The 23,101-nt window shown below is 40.1% G+C and overlaps 1 protein-coding gene across 2 annotated transcripts in view; it reads left to right on the top strand.

Moving 5' to 3' along the window:
* Nucleotides 1-322: 322 nt before the first annotated feature.
* Nucleotides 323-23,101, top strand: part of afap1l2 (actin filament associated protein 1-like 2) — a 42,616-nt gene continuing 19,837 nt past the window's right edge. The window contains exons 1-3 of one of the 2 annotated variants that reach the window (XM_037755070.1): nt 323-724; nt 14,717-14,845; nt 20,768-20,833. In XM_037755070.1, the coding sequence (XP_037610998.1) occupies nt 709-724; nt 14,717-14,845; nt 20,768-20,833 (211 nt within the window). In that variant the 5' untranslated portion in view covers nt 323-708. The remainder of the gene's footprint in view (nt 725-14,716; nt 14,846-20,767; nt 20,834-23,101) is intronic. The other variant, XM_037755071.1, reaches the window with a different exon arrangement.

A 23,101-nucleotide genomic window follows, 5' to 3' on the forward strand; every position in this document is an offset into this window, starting at 1 on the left:
AGCTTGGGTCCATGTTTACTTCCTGTCAGCTGATGTCATTCACATACACTGCAACCAGGAAATAAACTGGGACACATTTAGAATGTTTATGTTTAAAACTGTGAAATCGAAATATTGTATATTTGTGACATCACAAATGGACAGAAATCCTGATGGCTTGTTTCAAACGCTTCTGAATACGGGGCTGTGTGTATTTCTCCGTGGATTGAGTGTTTTGATACTTTCACATTATTTATATAGCACTTAAACCTGCTTTATAATATAAAATATATTTTCCAATATGGGACCTTTAAAACAGGATTTGTAGCAGAAAACAAACCGAATCTGAACCTCATTAGAAGAGAATAAAAGTAGAAATACGCATGATGCGACCAAATCCTCTCTCTGCGTAAAAGTGAAACTCTTCCTCACTTTGTTATGATGGGAGCTTCTGAATGACACCTGAAGGTCTCCCTGTATTTTTGCAGTGTGGATGCTGCATACGAGAGGAGGAGGCGCGTCAACACTAGATGAGGAAGACGAGGAGAGCGCTGTTGTTCCGTCAAAATCTCAGAGTGTCTAAAAAGCCAGTGAGCCACTCAGCCAGCCAGTCAGTCAGTGTGTGTTGTTGGAAACGGGAGCGTCTTTGTCAGCAAACTTTTTTGGGGGATTGTTTGGTTTTATGAGAGGAGGAAAAGCGAGGGACAAGAAGGTGAAAACAGCGAGGGAATGGAGAAGCACAAAGGTAAGAGGAGGAGGAGGATTTATGTTTTTAAAAACACTTTGTGTCAATAACATGAGCTGCTGCTGCTGCTGACTTCTCTGGTGTCTCTCCATGGCATCGCTGACAATGCATCTTTATGAAAATGACTGCTTTGCAACAGTATTTGGTGAGAAATGTTTCAAAAATATGACATTTATGGATTTTTGGATGCATTAGAGTTGTTTTGTATATGTTGTCAGAACCGGTTAGAAAAAAAGGAGGCAATGAATCTGATGTTTTGGCTTTAAAAAAAAAAAAGTTTGGGATACCACCATGGACATATAAAGGCATCTACATCTTATTTATTTATTTATGTATTTATTGATTATTTATTGATTATTTATTAATTTATTTTTGTATTTTTCTTCTCAAGTAGCCTATGTTCATGGCATCTACATCTTATTTTATTTATATTATATATACATTATATTTATTTATGTATGTATTTATTTATTATTTATTATTTTATATATATATTTGTATTTTTTTCTCAACTAGCCTATGTTTATTGAGTTTAGTTATTTTTTTTGTAAGCGCACAACAATAACAAACAGCCCAGCACAACATTGGTCTCCTCAATCAGCAGGAATAATAGTTAACATTTTTTTAAATAAAAGCCAAGATATAATAATAAATGCTCAGATGACATATGACATCTCATGATAATTTGATTTTTAGTTGTTGTCAGTGCTGTCATGGACATTGTTTCACCCATTGGCTCGGACATTGCCTGCCTGGTCACCTGCCTCTAATACTGATGATTAAAATTCCTCTGGGGTTACGTTATACTGTAGGTAGGCTGCCTACCAAAATAGACAGGCTGACTTGTCAAACTTTTGGGCAATGAGTCCTCAGAGTTGAATGCACCCTGTGTCACCAAGAAACATGAAGATGTGTGGCAGTTATCCCTATAACCGCCTCGCCATCCAAGTGGACTCCATAAAACAGTTTACACTGTGGCCACTGATGAATTCCAATAGCAGCAACATTGTTCTCACGGCATTCTTCAGATTCCTGTGGTTATTTGTCCATGAGGGATGAGCAAGGCCGTTTAATACTTCCTGATTGACATAAACAAAGTAGAATGGATTGGTCAGGCAGTCAGTGAAACCTCGCCTTGCTGTCAGAGTATCTAAAGAAAACAGAGAGGGGAGGTTAGTCATCTTTGGACAACCTACTGTGTGAATCCCCCTTCCTCTCCGTCACTGGTCTGGGTGAGGCAACATGGGCTGATAACAATGACAGACTAGTCTAACTGGAATGGCATCACCACCACAATTTGAAATTCTTGCTTGCAGCATTCCCGTTCTCCAGCTGACCAGACAGCCCAGTCTGTTCACGCCTCCACACTCTGCCAGAGTAAATAGCCAGTGTTTCAAGTTGTTCATTCAGGATCTCTCCATCACATAATAGGTTGATGAATTGATAAGAAGACCGACATTAAATTATTCTGCATGTTTTGAGTCATTTTCAAGCAAATATTCTCTGATTCCGGCATCTCAAATGTGAAGATGTGCAGCTTTTTCTCTGTCTTATATGATAGTAAGTTGAATATCTTTGCATCTGGGAACTGTGATGGACATTCTGACAAAACGCAGGGGAGTGATGCATGTTAATGTCATGATGTTATGTATGAGATTGCACTGATTGTCCACTAGAGGAGCTACAATGTTCACTTGACTGTATTTCTAACACTTTGCTGATTGCTAAACTAAATTGGAATAGACTGCCTATACAGCATGTTAAAGTATACCTAAAGTGTGTTTTAAAGGCGAGCACTGCAGCTTTAATTTGTTGCTGATCCACTGATTAGGCTTTGAAAGCTTAGAGAATAGTTGTACTTTCTAAATCACAGACAGGAGCTCCCATTATAAGCCATTTTGTAGGGCATGTAATATTGAGGATGTAATTCATAAGAGACAGGTAGATCTGAGGGCAGGTGCAGCGATGCAGGGCGATGATCCCACACCTGGTAGTTACAGAGAATGAGCTGGTGTGTGGGGTTGAAATAAGGACTAGTGTACTCTTCTTCTTCTGGCAGCTGTACGCAGCAGCACCAGGACACTGAATTAGATACTAACAGCCACAGGCAGCCGGTGGAGGAGGAGGTGCAGTAAAGGGAAACCTGGGAAAATCCAGGGAGGCCAATGACAAGGCGAGGCATTGTGTAGTATCTTGGATAATGCTCCGTTTTTTTCTCAAACCTGACTCATGCAGGTTTCATTCCAGATGAACAACTTTCGGCGGCTCATGTCGCTTGATTCACACACTTTCTGTCAGAGATGAGGATCAAATTAGTGAAACCACCTGGAGCTGCGAGAGACCTTTGGGCTGTCATGATGGGACATGTTTGAGAATCGTTGTTACAGTAGAGGACGTACTTCAGCACCTCAGCAAAGAGATGATTGGAGCATTCTATCCGATTAGACTGTTATCAGGCCATTGAATAGGCGTTATTGGTGGCTATAAGCAGCATAGATGTGAGTCAAAAGGGGCCTACTGGACCCAATATTAGGTTTTATCATCTATTTACATGGTGGATCACCGAAAGAATGTATAAAAGAACGTGACAGCGACCTCTAGCGACTGTAGTAATTATGACAGGAGCAGAAGTGGAAGTCAGGTGCTGTAGTATACACAGTAGGAAACTCCACATAGTGTGGAGGTTGGGTGGAGATGGATGGGACACAAAACACAGGGTTTTCACCCAAGAGACAGGGGTTCGCATCCCGTGTGAAATCAACGTGTGTGTGTGTGTGTTGAAATGTAGTTATTTTAAGCTGAAGCATGATGTTTTTCCCTAAACCTAACTAAGCGTTTTTGTTGCCTAAACCTAAAGAAGTTGTAGTTAACTTTTACAACGTAGTAGGCGTAGTAGGCCCCTAATGACCCATATCTATGGTGCTTATAGCAACCGATAACGTACATTTAATGGCCTGATAACAGTCGAATGGGGTGCTTCTTTTATGCAATTATTGGCTCCTTTGCCACTTTTACCATTTTCAGAACGAGAGCCTATAAAAGAAACATTACCTAAATAACATATATATAGAAATAATTGAAAGTGAAATTTCCCCAAATATTCCCATAGAGGGAATGGAAATGTTTTTTTTTGTAAGATCCTCTTCACTATTTATTATCTTCCGTTCCTTGTCAATCAGTGCCTTCCACCTCACGCCCTTTGCTTGTTTTGCTTTCCGTGTTATTATGGATCCCACCAGTTTCTGGGTGAAGCACGTCTATGTTGAATTCACTGTGATGTGTGCCGCACCATCTTTGCAACTGCCAGAAAAGCAGTGATGGGGTCTACTGCGAGGATGGCCTCCAGCGTCAGTCGTCCTCTCCAACAATAATCTCATTCTGCGATCGCCGCCAAAGTAAAATGTAAGACAAATGGAGTCAGACAGACTGATGTATTGATGGACATGTTTGAAGTGAATGTACGCTTGACACAGAAGCGACTGCACAAAAATTGACTGCATGACTTTGAGAAATGGTTTCCTGTAATATGTTGTGTAGTGTCCTGTAGTCATTTGTCTGTAGGGCTATTGATTTGCTGTGGCAAGAAGGTTTGGAACAGATTCAGACAGCCTCTCTAGCATGAACAAAATATAGTTTGAATGCAGTTTTCAGCCATCAGCAGCAGCACTTTTATGGTTTTTAACCATAAAATGTTTGTGTGCACTGTACAATGTACATTTGATGTAGTGTCAAAAACCACTTGTTGCTGACAAGTTATTTTCACTTTTATTAACATGTGTATCCCAGTGCTGGCAGTGCTTTCAGAGCTGGTGTTTTAATAGCCTACAGTCTGAACTGCAGGGATCATGTCAGTCAAAATAAATTGTGCAGTTTGAGTGATATCAGTTGGAAAATTTGAGTTTCAGAGGTGCTTTTCAGCGTAGTATGACAATGTGACAGAGTCAGCTGGTTTTAGTGTGTTTAACCTCCCATAAGCTCAGCAGAAACTGGCACAGATGTAGGCCATCAGGGCCGGCATGGGGTCTCCCGGCTCACTTGTGTGTGCATGTGTCACGGGCTGTACTTGCCAACGGGGAGCGAGTGCAGTGCGGGTAATTCAGGAAGCTGGACTGAGCTATAAAAATGATGAAAAGAAGAGATGGTCTTCCTTGGCCCTTTTCGCCCTCTGGGTCTCACTCCTGTTCATTTATAACACATCAAACGTGGCTTCGTTTATTGGATACAGGAGCTCTGGATCAGACCTGTATTGTGTTTTTTTTCTCACCAGGTATACTCTTTTGAAGGGAAACAGTAGCTTACTCTCTCGTAATCACACGCACATGCACACTCACTAGTTGTTGCTCTCCCTGCAGCCCTCCTGGCCACTTATCTGTGGGATAATAACTGAGCAGAGGAGCTTTTATGTGGGTGACTCTGAGGCGGCGTTGCTAGTTAGTTTTTATTTGTCAGCAGCTGCTTCTAGTCTGTCGCCTTCTTTCTTCATCAAGCCAAAGACTGTGGAGCCTTGTAAAGCTTCACTTTTCCTTAAATCTGCATGGGATGTACATGCTTATATACACCACACACACCTCAGAATGGCTAAAAGGATGCTGCCTTTGACTGTTGTTGGGGTCCTGTGGAGCGAGGGAACGTAAGGAGAGAGGAAGGTTGTAGGCGGGGTGGTGCATTTAGAGGAGGAGGTGGAACCACACTGAGCCTCTTTGGCACCATGGCCCAGGGCTGACAGAGTTTTCATCTCTGTGTGTGATTGTGAGGAAAACCAACGGGAGAGAGAAAGACTTATAGAGTCGTGAGTTTTTGGAACCACTAGTCTGGAGTCACAATATCATCGTTTTAACATTTGCTGCCCACAGACTTTTTCTAGTCTTTCTTATTTGCAGTGTTTTAAGCCTTTAAGCCATTCCCTTTTATCGTTTTCCTCATACGACATTGGAGATTCTAATCACATTGATAAAACCTGGTTAAGTGGTGAGTGAGAGTGGTGTGAAAATTGCCGGCAAACGCCACTTCCGTGGCAGTCGTTGTGGTGTGTTCAAATGCAACTTTTTGGCCAAGACAAAGGCGACGTGACGCAACGTAACTGGTGGCCTTCGTCACTGCTAGTGCTTTGATGTCGGCTTGGTGTGTCTCCAGCCTTAGAGCAGAGGGAAACTGCAGAGTCTGGTGATATTTCTCTGTGGGTTCGTCACCACGTTCATTTAACACATTGTTAATATGAATATAATAGAGCAGCTTTAAGTGATGGTATTTTAAACTTTCACGTCCTATTTATGTCACCATTTAACATCATTTAAGAATCGTTATTAGCATTCGTCCCTCAGCTATCATTAGGAAGTTGTTTTTTTCAGCATTATTAACATTCCAGTACATTGAAACTGTAATACAAACTGTCTTGCTTGTTGAATTTGTCTTAATAATAATAACTGCTAATGTTGTTACCATTTGTTATTCAGCTGAGCCAGCAACAGACGTTCCTCATAAGTCTCTAAGAACTTGTTAAATAATGTTAAAGAAATGTAGTTTGTTCAAATTTAAAATATTAATACCAGTATAAATGGCTTCATTCTGCTCTTTTTCTCACTTCCCTCATGACTTTGCTCTATACACACTTACTCTCTCTCTCTCACACACACAAACTTCATGTCATCAACTAAGCCAGGATGTTGAAGCCGTCGTCAGCCGGGACTATACAGTAACATGCGCTGCATCCTAATCAAGATGAAGTTGCTCAGGTACACCAGAGCCCCTTCCTTTAAAAAAAAAAACCCAAAAGATTTACTTGGATTTTTAGAGCCCATTAGCATGTATCAGCTATAAAAACTGCCTGATTTCTCCCAGGGCCGAGCTGTAAGCCTCGATATCACTGAGGCAGCACAGATCTAAAGAAGGACTGGAAGAAAGAAAAGGGTGTTGAAGGAAAGATAAAGCGTGAGATGAATAAAGGCGAGATTCAATAGTTGGGGCAGAGGGAAGATGAAAGAGGAGAAACTTGAAAAAGAAAAGTGGAACTACGCTTTATAAGTGACTCCTTTACCGCTGGAGTATTTGTAACTTTATAAAAGTTAACACTTCAATCTTCATCCTAAGAGGCTGAGCTCAGTGAGCTACTGATTTAACATTTGCTGCCCACGGACTCTTATTAGTCGTTCTTACTTGCAGTGTTTTACGCCTTCCCTATTTCCTTTTATCGTTTTCCTCATACGACATTGGAGATTCTAATCACATTGATAAAACCTGGTTAATATTTAATCCAAAAAAGAAAAAGAAATAACAAACCCCAAAAGAAATTTATATATATAAAAACATGGTGACAGGCTGTACTACAGTAGTTCATGACAAGACCGCCAGTTTCCATTTCCCTAAACACACAGCAACTGATTCCACTGACTTCCTCTTCTCTGGTCGAAGACGTGTTGAATAGTACTACGAGTTGCTGCTGCAGCGTTAAAACCAGTGCAGACACGTTGGACATGACCAAACCACTGGACAAGCTCCTCCTACGTCACATTTTTTCCCACGGTGTAAAAACACTTCCTGTGAGTAGTACATGACCTCCTTTCTGACCTCAGACTGACACAGATTTTAGTTTTGCACCGCTTTAACATTTTAACCATCCTAAAGTTGTTTTCATGCTTTGTATAATGGAGGAAAATGAACCATTATTGATTCATCAATTGCAACTTTTGAGTCTGTTTTGCCTCCCCGTTGTCTATGAATGAATGAGTCCTTGGACTCGGAGTGCTGCTGCAATTTCTCTCAGGTTGTCAGTCAGTCACTCTGCAGAGTCTGTTGTGTTGCTGGATGCGATAAGTGGCTAACTAAACCTAAGAGCAGTGGCGGACTCAGGCGGTCTGAGGGGTAAGGGCAAAGAAAATAAAACGGGCACCAGCTGCTTGTGGTGCGGCACAGGCACAGTTTTCTAGCATTTAGGGGAACCTATATGGCACTGCATCAGGTTTTCTCTGTTTTAAGGGCACCCGTCATCATGTTTTATCAACGATAGGGGCATTCAAGAGGGCACTTCCTTGCGTTTCCTCCACTGTAAGGGCACTCTAGAGGGCACTTTATCATGCTTTATCCATTTTAAGGGCACCCTATAGGGCGCTGCATCACGTTTTCTCTATTTAAAGACACCCATTAGTGCACTACATCTCCTTTTCTCCACTGGAAGGGCACCCTAGAGGGCACTTTATTACGTTTTCTCTACTGGAAGGGCACCCTAGAGGGCACTTTATCACGTTTTCTCCACTTGAAGGGCACCCTAGAGGGCCCCATATTATGTTTTCCCCACTGGAAGGGCACCTTAGAGGCCACATTATCATGTTTTATCCATTTTAAAGGCACCCTAGAGGGCGCTGCATCACGTTTTCTCCATTTAAAGGCACCCATTAGTGCATTGCATCTTCTTTTCTCTCTCTGGAAGGGCACTTTACAATGTTTTATCTACCATAAAACAGCGAAAAAAACACATCAGCAAATTCAACCGACATAGACTTACTACTCCTAAGTTGAGGGACTGACGAGCTGATTTTTATCTCAGTGTTGCGTGTGGCAAGGAATCTGAAACGACACTTTGTTTGCCATGAATGTGTCGTCTTGCAACCAGAATTTGTTGCATGGTAATATTTGACACTTTTCCTGCTTGCTATAATATTCAGTGAGCATGTAATGTATGACTGAAAACACAAGACCAGACAAATCATCTATCATCCATCAATCTATATTATATGCTTTCTCACTTAGATTCAGGGGATATCATTTCTATCTCCCCATGATCCCCAAAATACAATAGCACACTTAAGATTTCTTTACGGAGAGATTGAGATTGCTCGGAAGATCAACATTTTACTGATCCTTGCTTTTTATGGGGGCAAAGTCTTAAAGTTGAACCGTACATGCTACTCTCATTATAGGTGAGGTTTCTTTATATGCACTCACAAACAAATCAGAACCACATTTATGTTAAAACTCTGTTGACTTAATGCTGTGAGAAAGGGATTTTTACCCTTAATGTTTGATTTACCATCTTGCTTCAATATATTCTTTCACTTTTCACTCCTCTTGTGTCACTTCTTTCTTTCCAAAGTTCCTTCAGTGCTGCTATCAGACACAGACGGCCCCTTCTCTGAGGTCATTAAGTTGACACCCGCTTTTTTTTTTTTAAATATTCAGGTTTCTACGGCAATAACACCAAAACACAGCTTGGATTAATTCAGCCATGTCCACCACGTATGTCCCTGCCCCACAGCTGAACCCAGCATGTTGCAGGGAGACAGACCAGTTCCTGCCAATAGCGATCATCAAACACCAATCACATCAGTGTTTTATCCTGGATTCAGCCCTCGCCATCGGCTAATTATCTGCCACACTCAACCAGAGTCAGGCCAGGCTGGAACAAACCAATCATACGTGGCTCCTTCTCCCAGCTGTGTGTTGCAATGAAACTGACCCAAAGGTCAATGTCATTCTGCTGTTTTTCCCCCTGGAAGTTTGGTGTGTAAGAGTCAAATGATAAGAAACAAATCCGCTCGGCTTCTGTCTGTTTCTTTCCAGAAGCAGAAACCTGCTCGAAAACAAACTTTTTACTGTTGTGTCACTAGTTCCAATTCTTCTTTCCACCACTTCCCTAGTCACGCAAGATGACGCTATAGATCGGCTCGGTATCATTTAATGTAACTTTGGTCTACTACATCTACTAGCCATTGCTTTCTTTTAAAATGGAATTATGTAAGTGTCTTTTCTTATTCATAAACAATTGTCTCCTTTATGTATTTTTCAGAGCAGGAATTTAAATGAGGAATTGTTTAATTCAACTTTTAATTAAATCTACTTACAAATAGGCAACAGACAACTACAGTTTACCAACTCAGCACACACAAAATTGATCCAATTTGGGTGAATGTAGCACCAACGCTTCACCCAGTACTCATGAGTAGAAAGTATTAGTAGTATTAGTAGTATCAGTAGTATCAGTAGTAGTATCAGTAGTATCAGTAGTATTATCAGTAGTATCAGTAGTAGTATCAGTAGTATCAGTAGTAGTATCAGTAGTATCAGTAGTATTATCAGTAGTATCAGTAGTAGTGTTAGTAGTATCAGTAGTATTATCAGTAGTAGTATTAGTAGTATCAGTAGTATTATCAGTAGTATTATTAGTAGTATTATCAGTAGTATCAGTAGTATTATAAGTAGTAGTATTAGGAGTATCAGTAGTAGTAGTAGTATTATCAGTAGTATCAGTAGTAGTGTTAGTAGTATCAGTTATATTATCAGTAGTAGTATTAGTAGTTTTATCAGTAGTATCAGTAGTATTATAAGTAGTATCAGTAGTATTATCAGTAGTAGTATTAGTATTATTATCTGTAGTATTATCAGTAGTAGTATTAGTATTATTATCTGTAGTGTTAGTAGTATTAGTAGTATTATCAGTAGTAGTATCAGTAGTATTATCAGTAGTAGTATTAGTATTATTATCTGTAGTGTTAGTAGTATTAGTAGTATTATCAGTAGTAGTATCAGTAGTATTATCAGTAGTAGTAGTAGTATCAGTGGTTTTATCAGTAGTAGTATTAGTAGTAGTATCAGTAGTATTATCAGTAGTATTATCAGTAGTAGTATCAGTAGTAGTATCAGTAGCAGTTTTGAATGTCTTACAGTATGTAAATCGTTTGTTGAAGTTTTATAGTAAAACTTGAGCTTGTTGTGTCTGACACTGGGTCAAAACAACCGTGTTTTAGTTTGGGTGAACAACCCGACCGAAATATATAAATAATATTGCTGAGCATGTTTGCAAATCAACATTACAATCAAAGCACTGCTGTCTCCTCTATAGAGGATACTGGGGCAGCTGCTCAACTGGAGTGCCAACCAGATGAAATCACCTTAATCTCAATCATGAGTAATGGCTGATAGCTGTGTTGTAAACAACTTTTATGAGTTTAGAAAATGCTTGCTCAAGAAAGAAAAAGATGGTTGGTGGTTTGTTAGTTGCCAGTGCAAAGTCAGCATTGTTTTCTGATTAATAATAGGTTTTTTAACTAGTGTGCCCTCATATAACATAACTCAGTCATTCGTTGCATAAGAAAAAAACCTCTAAGAGAGACTTTTTCAACATTGATCAAAGGCATAAACATGCTTGAAAGCAGCACAAATATTGCATCAGTGGATATTTCCTGGAGCATGAATTGATATGCAAGGAGTTGTTTTTGAAAGTAGGACGGATGGAGGAAGATGATGTAAAGATTAGAGGAAACATGAAAATTGAGGCAGTTTGATTTTAGAAAATGAGAAAAAAGTAAAGTTTGTTTTTTGCTATTTAGAGGACTTGGAGAATGACAACTTTTGTGAACATGCTAATGATGTAAAATTCTCACTGTGATGTGAGCACAAGAGAAATTCCTGAGTCCTTTTTTTGATGAAGTGCCATTCAAACCACTCAACATTATTGTTCAATCACTGTCGGTACTTGTTTACTGTTGTGGGACACTTTGAGAAAACGCTAATTAGATTCTTGTGAGATTATATTTGCTCAGCATGTTTTCGAGACCAAGTAAAAGAAGTATATCAGCAACTCAGAAGCAGTCTGATTGAAATGAGTGGCCATGCTTACCTCGTTAATTTAATAAAATCAAATGCCCGCGCTCGTCTCCGCTAAGATGTGGTCGGCCAGTGTTGATGCAGGACCTCAGGCCTCTCAGACCAAGACACGCTGCCAGGATCCTGACAAGACCCTCTTGTTCGGGCAGAAGATTTGTTCAAATTTAACGAGGAGAAGGGCGGTATACAGACCCACGTTGGACTCCTTCTCTTTCTTTGAATGAAAAGCCCTTATTCATTCAGAAATGATTTTGACGTGGACTTTCTCAATGCGGTTCTATTTCTGTCTTATTTCATTCCTTAGCTGACCAATTTCAGGGCTTGATTCGGTTAGTTTTGGTTTTTCAGTTCCTCCTCACAGGACGGACAGGAGGATAGCAGCTGTGCTTGAAGACTGTTAAAAGATCAAAAATGAGCATTTGTAGTCCAGATGCACAGATGAAAAGCATGCATGAAACGATATTTTTAGATTCTGTTGACTGCTTTTGAAGGGTCTAATAAAAAGATTTTCACCAAAATTTGAAAGAATCAGCCTTTTTTGTCTGTTGAACACAACCAGGGTCAAACAAGGTAAACAGATGGAGACGAACGCAGACAAAAGACCTCAGTAGCTTACAACCAATGTTGCAGGAAGTATTGTATAATCTCTGATCTGATCTTTTTGACTATATATTGTTGTAATATCACGGTGGATTCCACTCAAATCTCAGCCACATGTGTCATTGTTTTACATAAAAAAATAAAAGCAAAAGTCCAATAGGAGTAGTCTGGATTTCAGCCTTTTCTGTTTCCTACTTCTGTCTTATCCTAATCAGACATTATACATACTGATCTGCCAACTTATCAGAGCACTTTATCAAGCACAATATGAGTGGATATCGTAAGCGTGAGAGAAATCAAACAAAAGCTTATCTAGTTAATGAAGCAAACCAGGAAGTTCAACCTCAGGCACGAGGAAGAGAAATCTCCCTCATGCGTGACAAATCGACTGATAACTGACACAAACGTTATGCTGTTAAGTGCTCTCTTTGTATTAATCATACCTGCCCTTTTTTAATGTGTTTACATCACATAAATAGATTTCTTTAGTTGAAAACATCGTATAGCTCTCCGGCTGGCCGATGGCCCTCTCAGATTCCTTTTGGCCGTTCTACACAAGTGAATTGTTTGTGCTGCGGAGGCTGCGGTCACTCACTGGATGTGCAGTGGGCGTCCGGCCAACCCGTAGTCCGCAGAGACTGCCTTGCCTGCCTGCTGCAGACCTCCCTGTCCTGTCAGCTGACTCCGTTTCCCAGGGTCCCCCAATCCAAAAGGCCATCAGAGTCAATCTCTGCAAACACACAATGAGGAGAAGCTGGAAAAATGTTTAGATTCGTTACTGAGCAGCTAAACAACCAGTGGAAATGTAATGAAACGTTTTAATCATTATATTTAATTACTTTACATCCCCTATGTGTGTGTCTATATATGTTCAAACCGGTGATGTTTTTTTCCGTGGTGCGGGTCGTCCTACCACGGGGGCCTCTCGGCAGACGTTGACTCAGCTTGAGCAGGAGTCATTAAAAAGCAACCCAGCTTGCTGTAGCTTTGGGAAAAGCCTCTCGTCATCACCGAAAGGCAAAGCTTACCGGGGTCTGACACCTTATTTTGCGGAAATTTCCCCCCTCCCTCCTTTGCAGAGAGGGCCTTTGATGTGTGGGGGTGTAGGAATGAGGCGAGAGGGCATGAACGTACTCCCCCGCAAGGCCCAGTTAGTGATCACTTTGAGCCGGAAGGAGCCACTAAAGCAGACGCGCTGACAGTTTTAAAAGAGTTCAAACTGAGAAGAGCAGTTTACTGTCATTAGAATAGTTGTGAGATGAGTAGAGTCTGATGTGTTTGACTTTTATAAATGGTAGTTTTTCTAAAAAGAATGTTTAATTTCAGTTTTAGTTTTAGTTGTCACGGGTGCAAAGACTTCTGTCCTGGCTCACTATCAATGTCCAACAATGACTGTAGCTACAGAGCTATGTATGGTACTCACAGACAGGATTAAACAAACGTTAGAATGTCCAGCTAACTAGATTCCTGCAGTAGTAACCTAACCCAACGTTACTTCCCACGCAAAGAAACATTTTCTTTTTTGCCCCGTTCACGAAAGCACATCGAATGTATGGAAACTTGTCCTGGATGCGATATTACGAATCCCACTATAGACCATCGTGCCGTTGCCAAGGCCACGACCCCTTTTGTGGGATGTAAAACAAAAGATTCTATAGATGTCAATGCAATTTACCGTGTGTTTGGATTGTAATTCTGACACGTTTGTATACATTTATTTCTTGTTAAACAAACGTCTGTGTGTGTAGATATGTGTGCATGTGTACAGTATATGTGTTTAAGAGTAGATATATGTCATATGTGACCATCTAGCCTCATTCAATGCCAAACACACCCATTATCCACATCACACACACACACACACCCACACACACACACACACTCATGTACTGTCGTTTGGGGTTAAATTTGTGTCTATTTTTAACAAGTGGAAGCAGTGCTAAGAGCTGATTATAAAACATCAAAAGCTAATGGTGTACATTGTGTGTGTGATTTCACACATTCCAGTATCTATAACAGTATGACATCACCTCTGATATTAGCCCCACCTTTTCCCTTTAATAAAGTCTCTTCATCTGTATCCCCCCTTCTGTCTGGTGTGTTGGTGAAGTGCTCGCACACTGAGGCCCCACTGTAGCAAGGGGGTCTATTCATGAAATGGCCGAGAGACAGTGAAGGAGAAGCACAAAGAGCTCCCCACACGGTGGAGAGGGCCGTGAGCTCAGCGCTGACCCCTGAAGGATGTGTGTGGGCTGCACCCAGACACAGAGGCCCCGCCGACTCAGGGGCCCTGGCTCCTCCTCTCCTCTGGACTTGACCTTTCACTAAACCCCGTGCAACTCCCAAAACAACCTCAAAAACAGACAGTAACTGACAACAAGCAACTGGATGAGAGAGTAATGAAATAAAGTCTGAACGGTTATCGACTTGTTGCCAGCTGAAAAACCTCTGAAGAGTCTCTCCCATGTTAAATGTTGGCACGCAGCTTGAGGCGCAAAGTCCCAGCAGTGAGAATGAAATAGCTAACAAACTTGCAGTGTTAAAAGACAAATCATTGAGTTTAACTCTCAGCAATAAATTAAAGTATAATATTCTGTATATTTCTGCCTGGAAACTTCACAGGCTTTATATTTTGCTCGTATTTCTTCTCTTTTCTTGTTGGTGGGAACTGTCACAGTTCTGGTCTAAAGCCAGTGTTTTAATACTTCTTAATATTCTCACAACATTTAGCGTAAAGGAATTTTTTTTATTATTTTGCTATACCTCTGAGACCTTCTTGTCTTTCTGTGCTTCCAGTGCTGGACCAGCTCCTGATGGAGCTCCACCGCTTCCTGCTCATCTTGGACAAGGAGACCCTGAGCGGGAACGCCACCATCCAGAAGGGCCTGCTCTCCGATCTCCTCCAGTCCTACAGATCCTCCAATGGTATGAGGGAAACACTGTAGTGGATAAACAGTATGTACGGTAGAGCATTTCTTTGCATCAAAAACGAGATTAAAGGCTTCTAAACATTTCAGTCAGGAAAGCATCAACCTGAGCTCAGCAGATAGTATGTGCCGGATCAGTCAGTAAACTGTGAGGAGTGCATAAATTACTCAGCATCTTTCAAAACCCTGTGACGTTATTAACAACTTGGCAGTGTAGATAAATAAGGAAATACAACTATCAAACTGCATGACTTGGTTCTCACTTTAAATTAATTGAGGAACTGATTTTGGTGGATATTTCAGGGGGAATTTGATATATTTTCAGACACATGCATCTAAAAACAAAGTAGGAAGTGATAATACCTCATAACACAAGTTGTATTAGGTACATTACAGAGGAAGAGAAAGTTGCTCTGCCTGGTTGACAAATGAGTAGTTAGATGTAGTAAACAATGTAACTGTATTGCAAATACTCTCAAATTAGAAATTACATTTAATTATGTAAACCACCAGAGTGATTTTTCTTTGATGACTGTTCTCTAAAACTAATCTGCGTCAACGGATGTAGACTGTGAGTATAATCCTGCCAATGGTCACGTATTTCATGGTGGTAGTATTTAGCAAGAGCATCGTCACTGCATCTTGGGCTTAGCGCCGCCCAAGATGATTGTGATTGGTTTAAAGTTCAGCTGTCAATCGATTAAAATATTTAATCGCAATTAATCGCGTAATTGTCCATGATTAATCGCAAATTAATTGCAAATTAATCGCACGTTTATCTGTTCAAAGTATACCTTAAAGGGAGATTTGTCAAGTATTTAATACTCTTATCAACGCGGGAGTGGGCAAATATGATTGCTTTATGCAAATGTATGTATATATGTATTATTGGAAATCAATTAACAACACAAAAATATTATCCAGAAGCCCTCACAGGTACTGCATTTAGTATAAAAATAAAATATGCTCAAATCATAACATGGCAAACTCAAGCCCAACAACAACAGCTGTCAGTGTGTCAGTGTGCTGACTTGACTATGACTTGCCCCAAACTGCATGTGATTATCATAAAGTGGGCATGTCTGTAAAGGGGAGACTCGTGGGTACCCATAGAATTCATTTTCATTCACATATCTTGAGGTCAGAGGTCAAGGGACCCCTTTGAAAATGGTCATGCCAGTTTTTCCTCATGGTTGATACCAATGGATTATACTGTAGCTCATTTTAAAGTTAATAGCTTTAAAACTCAGCTCTATACAACCATCGGAAGATTGATTGCGTTAATGTGCTAAAGAAATTAGTGGTGTTAAAACAAATTTGCGTAACGCGTTATTATCCCCCTATACCTGAATGATAATGTGTAGAGCCAGATCTTTTTTCAAGGTAGTGTCTAGAAGGTAACCAAAAACTTGCAAAAACGTGCAAAAACTCATGCGAGACTCGCTGCCCGACGACCTATCCTAACCTTAACCATTCGAGGTTAATGCCAAACCTTAATCATCTCGCGAGAGTTTCCCAAATTGTGGGTTATCTTCTAAACACGACCTCTCCTTAACGCTGACACAGCGCTGTGGAGATAAGTCTGGCTATGCGAGACTACTGTAAGACCATCTTTCATTCCTCAGAGTGACATTTACCTCCCATGAAGGCTGCTGGATGTCTACAGTAAGTGTTACTGTAGACTACCACCTCCAAGAAATATGAGATCCTAATGGCACTTTTTATTAATTAAGGCAGTTACATTGAAGATGAAGGCTATTTCCAACAAGAGCTTAGTCATTTCCTCTGTGTTCCTTATTTATATTCCTTATTTGTGATTACATGACAGTTACATTGGTTGAGGTTAAACCACAAACGTTTAAATATGGGTCATTCAAAAGCTTCTGACTAGCAGTTAGTCTGCTTTTACGCAAAGCACCTTATGTAACGTGTGGTAATGCCCTGCGTTTCCCACAATTCAATGAGCTTACGGCTGTCGGCTATCAAACAACCCACTCTGGTATTATTTTGCCATTATAAACTCTCAGCAACCACCATGTAATCATTATACTCTTTTGCAAGCTTCTATTAACAAATACATTTGGGGTCTTTTATCCCATTTTGGTGGCCGAAAACCACACTGTGGTGTCTGAATTAAATACTTTAGACTGCATTTGTACTTCCCTTGCACAATTATCAGATTAACATTTTTGTGTGAATGTTTTTAAGTTTGCTTACAAGCCAGATAAAATGAAAGAGCCTCTTGCTTCATGATAAAAATGATGCACGGCCCGTTAACGTGTCCTGTCAAACAGCTAAAGACAAGTTTGTTGTTCTTGCTCACCGGCTCTGACACTCAACATGAAAATGTGGCGACTGCTGGTGGGCTGGTGTGATTTACGATGCCTGGAAGTCAGACAGTTAGTTCCGATGTGAACCAGCAGCACTGCACTGAGCCTCGTCCAAGCCTCAGCGACTAGGTGTGTGATTAATTGGGGATAATGAATGACACCTCCTTCAGAAATCTTAGCTTTATGTGATACTTTGAGCTATGAAAACATTAGACAGTGCAAAATCTTAAAGGGCAAGTGTTTAACAATTAGCGGGATCTATTGGCAGAAATGGAATATAACATTAATTAGTATGTTTTCATCAGTGTAGAATCACCTGAAAAGAAGAATCCTTGTATTATCGTTACCGAATGAGTTTAGACTGTTACCTTTTCCTGCTTGGGCCGGAATCAATAACGTTACACGCTCCCGTCGCCGCCGTTCTCTCTCTCTCTCTCTCTTGCTTCACCACTCACTTCCCACAAACACACACACACACACACACTCTAAGGTCTCTACTCTTACAACAATTTGCTCCAGAGATGGCCATTTGCATTCTTGCGTCAGCCACCAAAAACCCGCCCAAAAGTTTTAAAATGATAAATTCACAATCATAATCATTTTATTTAGGAAAAGCGATACTTTTATTCGGCACCTTTCTAAAAAGCTCTGTGGATGTTACCTATTACATCATAGTGTACACCTTTACTAACCATGTTTGTTGCTTTATTAAGATGAACACATACTTTATTATGCATTTATTAGAAATTAACTATGCATAACTATGCTATTTATATTATATCACAAGGTTAAGGTCTGTTATTTCTTTATAACAGACCATTGCTATGGGCGCAGTTCTGATGTCGGACTCTGGCGGACCGTTTTTGTGTCAAATTATTGATTTCTTAATTAGCATAATCAGTGGGATAATGTACAGCTAGTAGGTCATTGTTGTACATTGTTGTACATTACTTACTAAACTAACTCTAATATAAAGCGTTACCCAAAGTTCTTTTACATTCACTGTCATGTTTGGATTGAAAAAGCCAACATGAGTTTTGCTACTCCCTCTCTGTCTCCGTCTCTCACACACACTGACACACACACACTGACACACACACACCAGCAGTCATGCTTTTCCATGTTCAGGTCCTGGACTCGTCTCTCCGTACTTCCTCTCCTGGCTCCGAGCTGTATCATTTTTCCGAAGCTGCATTTATCCTCTGGGGACGCTCACTTCCTTTGAGCAGCAGCTTATAAATAGCATTTCAACTCTGTTCCCTGAAAATCTGTTTTCACTGTACAGGCAAAACATAGTTTTCAATCTGCTGTTGTTTGGTTTCACCTCGTCATATCTATTTCAAAGGAGAAAGCTTCTCCAGAGTATCACCCAAGGTTAGAGCTTTGTTTGATTTCCTCTCGGGGTATAATCTTAGTCAGCGAAAATATTTAATTCAATAGAAACGACTTTCCTCCAAACTTCCCTCGGAACAAATTCCCATAACAGGTTGCAGCAACCAGCTGGAGCCTGCTACACTGAGGCCGCAGGGTTTATTGTTCGAGAGAAGAGACATTCATTCAAACTGTTTATGTGGCAATGTCATGGCGACGTCTTCGCCAGCTTGTAATTACTCCACCATGCTGAGACCGACGTTAAACCAAACACAGGCCGCTTCTCACTGAGCCGACTGCAGCGTTGGTGTATGACATGAGGTTTCATCATCTCCGCTTATTGCCTGAATGATGCCATTGCTCACACTGACCCGTAAATGTTTACGTCTGAGTGCAAAGAGAAGTCGAGTTCAGCCTATAATGACGGCCCTGATCGTTTTCCGGCATGTGGAGCACTTCCTAATCACTGTGCTTTTATTGTTGTCACAGTAAACCACATTATGCCGTAGTATTGTCTTATTTTCACTTTAATCAAATATTACTTTCTCTGGCTGCTAATTCTATGCAGATACTGAGTGTGAAGTCAAATTTGACTGGACTGTTCTTAGCAGATGGACCAAGTTCAGGAGCTCCATCGTATATTTAGTTGTTTCGATCTTCAATACTTCAAAGATCGAAGTGACACAGTGCTCTATCTGTGCAGGCAAGGGCTTTTCTGACTAATTCCCGATGAATGCCAGCCGCCACGGTGAGAGTGGGTGTCAATAATGGGCCCATCTGTCCACACAATAGGCCACTTGTCTGGGTCAAGTTTCCCCTTTTAATCCTGGACGTTTGACAAACATGATGAAAGTTTGTTTGGCACTGAGGTGGAGTCAGATTTTCCCATCGGTGCTACAAGAAATATGCATGCTCTTCTTATGATTGTATATTCTGTAGTGTAGATAACTTTGTGTACAGTATATGGAGAGGGTCTCTCTCAAGGCTATTCACTATGTTAAGGGATAATGTACAGCGAGCCGGGCACTGTTGCGAAATAAACCTTGACAGGTTGATGCACGAATCAATGCGAATCAATAATTTGACATAAAAATGGTCCTCCAGGATCCAAGATCAGAACTGTGTCCATAGCAACAGTCAGTTGTGTAAAGGTCTAATGTACAGTGAGCCGGTCATTAGGGGCGATGCAAGATGCAAGATCCCTCCGCTTTGAGTCGGGGGGCGGTATCGCCCTGTCGGGGTTTATTTCACAAAAATGACCCGCTAGCTGTACATTATCCCGCTTATTACACGGCTACCTATTTCAAAAAATCAATAATTTCACAAAAAAACGGTCCGCCAGAGTCCGACATCAGAACTGCGCCCATAGCAACGGTCTGTTATACATAGCAACGGTCTGCTATAAAGAAATAACAAAATAACAATTTGATATAATTTCACATGCACAAAAGTCACATAAGGCATCAAAAAGCTGTTACAACTAAACTAAACTCACGAACACCGGATTATTCTGGGGGGGGTCGCGACTCAAAAAGGTTAAGAACCACCGGATTAGGGGTCCGAACACACTATTGTAGAGCATACAGAGCATACAGTCGTTCACTATTGCAACGTTGATCATTTTTTTCATTAGTAAAGCTAGTATTGTTAAAGCTAGCACTTTTAGCAGCGCCCCAATCACCCAAAACCATTATGACAAAACAAAAAACAACCGAAATCCAAAAATAGAAACATGATATTAACCTTTTTTTTTTTACTGATTTTGTTTTGATCATGTTTCCCTCAAAGGTTTGTGAAATATATTAGACATTATGACAATTTGATGATGAAAACTAGCTAAAGCTTTTCCTCACCTCATGCTTTGCAGGGTCGACTTCCTGTTGGATGCTTGCCCCACCCACCAATGTGATGTCACACCAATGAGGGCATGCAGTTTTGATCATGTGGCTTCATAGCTAGGGCTCATTCAATCTAGACTGCAATATATTCAATCTTCACCCAGTCACCTTGCATCTTTTATTATTTTTATGAAATGTAGACACTTTAGCAGGCTATTTGTATGAATACTGTCACTGTTTCCTCCAGATGCAAAACATGCATGCATTGTTTACATATTTGTCTGGTGTTTTGTCGAGTGGTATTCAAATGGTTTCCTCTGGTTTCCTCAGTTTAACACTATGCTAGTGTTCCGTTAACTACCTTCTGCTGTCTCCGTGCAGGTGCCGATGAGGAGTACATCTACATGAACAAAGTCATTGATACCAGGAAGGACAAAGGCAGCAAAGGTGTGAGTTTCAAAAGGTTCCTCTCTGAAGTGTGATACTGACACTTGATGATGATTTTTTTTTTCTTCTGAAAAATAGTTGAAATATAATCTATAAAGAAAAGGATTTTATCTTTCCTCTTGAAAATGAGGCATAATGTGACGATATAGCAATTGTTGAAATAATTCAACAAGTGCTGGATGGATTGCCATGAAGTTTATTACAGATATTAAAGGTGCAGACATGTTGAATCCTAATTACTTTCATGATCCCTTAACTTGTGACACCAGCAGGTCAAAATTGCAATTTGTCCAATACTTAGGTGACCAAACACCTGCAAGACGAATAAACATTCCCATCAGCCTCAGCTGTACTTTGTGTTTCGTGCATATTAATTAAATGTTAGCATGCTCACATGCTAAACTAAGATACAGAACATGGTAAACATGCTAAATATCAGCATGCTAGCTTCGTCATTGTGAGCATGCTACTGTAGCACGCTGATGTTGGCATTTAGCTCAAAGTACAGTCTCACAGAGCTACTACCATGGCTGTAGACTCTTAGTCCTATTAGATGACATTTATCCTTTTAGTTAACATTACATTTTCATAAAGTAATTTTTAAGTTTAGGTGTAGGTTAAGGCCATATTTCTTAATCAGTCATGTATCCCCTTACCAAAAAGAAGTTTATTTAAGTGCGCTATCAGTATACTTCTTTTAAACTTAAAATAAGAGAGTACACTTTCAGTACTTTAGTGATGTATTTTTTATTTTGATATACTTAACAAAAGTATACTTTGCTCATAATGAGTAAGTATGATTGGCTCATACTGACAAGTATACAGAAAAATCTAAGTATGCTTGGCTTACAAAGACAAGTATACAGAAAAATCTAAGTATACTTGGCTCTTACTGAAAAGTATATAGAAAAATCTAAGTATACTTGGCTTATACTGACAAGTATACAGAAAAGTCTATACTTGGCTCATACTGACAAGTATACAGAAAAATCTAAGTATACTTGGCTCTTACTGAAAAGTATACAGAAAAATCTAAGTATACTTGGCTTATACTGACAAGTATACAGAAAAGTCTATACTTGGCTTATACTGACAAGTATACAGAAAAGTCTATACTTGGCTCATACTGACAAGTATACAGAAAACTCTATGTATACTTGGCTTATACTGACAACTATACAGACAAATCTACGTATACTTGGCTTATACTGACAAGTATACAGAACTTGGCTTATAGACCTACTTGTACTTAATCTTTTGATAGAGATATACTTAAGAAAAGTATAAATAAGTATGCTTGCCTTGTAGGCCTACAGAAAGGTATACTTGGCTTGTAGTCGTGCTTACTTTTTGATAGAGTAGCCTATTAAAGACTTTGGTATTTTTGAGGTTGTCCAAGTCAGTCACCAGTGCATACTTGTTATGTCATTGCATCTTATACTCCTTATGATTTCCTAGCAGATATGAGAATAAACTGCCACAAGCAGCGCCCCCCCAGCCCCCCTCAGCTCCCCTCCTCCTCTCACCCACCACTTCCTGTCTGTTTCTTCAGGGCTCCTCAGCATCTGAGTCTGACCTGTTTTGTTTGGACAGTGTTGAAGAATGTGGTTTCAGTGAGCACTAGACTTAACACACATATTTTCAGCAGCGACGCTAGCAAAGCCGCAAGTTTTCTTTCACAGAGACTGAAGGAAAGTGGGGGATGAGATATGTGAGAATTGAGGTTTCTTAATCATTGACCTTGTGGTAAATTTTAACTTTCTCTTTCAGTCGAAGTGCGAGAGGAAGACAATTTAGACTAATGTGTTACAGTAAAACATTGTTGATCTTAAAAGACATGTTGCTTAATGTCTTGAGCAACAAATTCACAAACTCAACTGATCCAAGACTTTTTTTTCTTCTTTCTTTTCTAATGCTTAAGGATGTTCTGTGGTTAAGTTCATGTTTGAGACAGAGAAAGATACACTAAGAACATGTAAAAGATGTTTAAAGTGAGTGTCGAAGCTTGTATTTATATGTTGATCCACATAAAAACATTCAAGTAGAAACTAGGTGAAAGGTCTGAGGAGAGAGGAAGTAGTACACAATGACATAGACAATAGTATTGGCAGAGATATACTCATCATCCCAATTGCATTTAGCATGAAAATATGCTCAAATCATAACAAGGCAAACTCAAGCCCAACAACAACAGCTGTCAGTGTGTCAGTGTGCTGACTTGACTATGACTTGCCCAAAACTGCATGTGATTATCATGAAAGTGGGCAT

The sequence above is a fragment of the Sebastes umbrosus genome, chromosome 20 (genome assembly GCF_015220745.1).
Source record: "Sebastes umbrosus isolate fSebUmb1 chromosome 20, fSebUmb1.pri, whole genome shotgun sequence".
Taxonomy (NCBI): Eukaryota; Metazoa; Chordata; class Actinopteri; order Perciformes; family Sebastidae; genus Sebastes; species Sebastes umbrosus.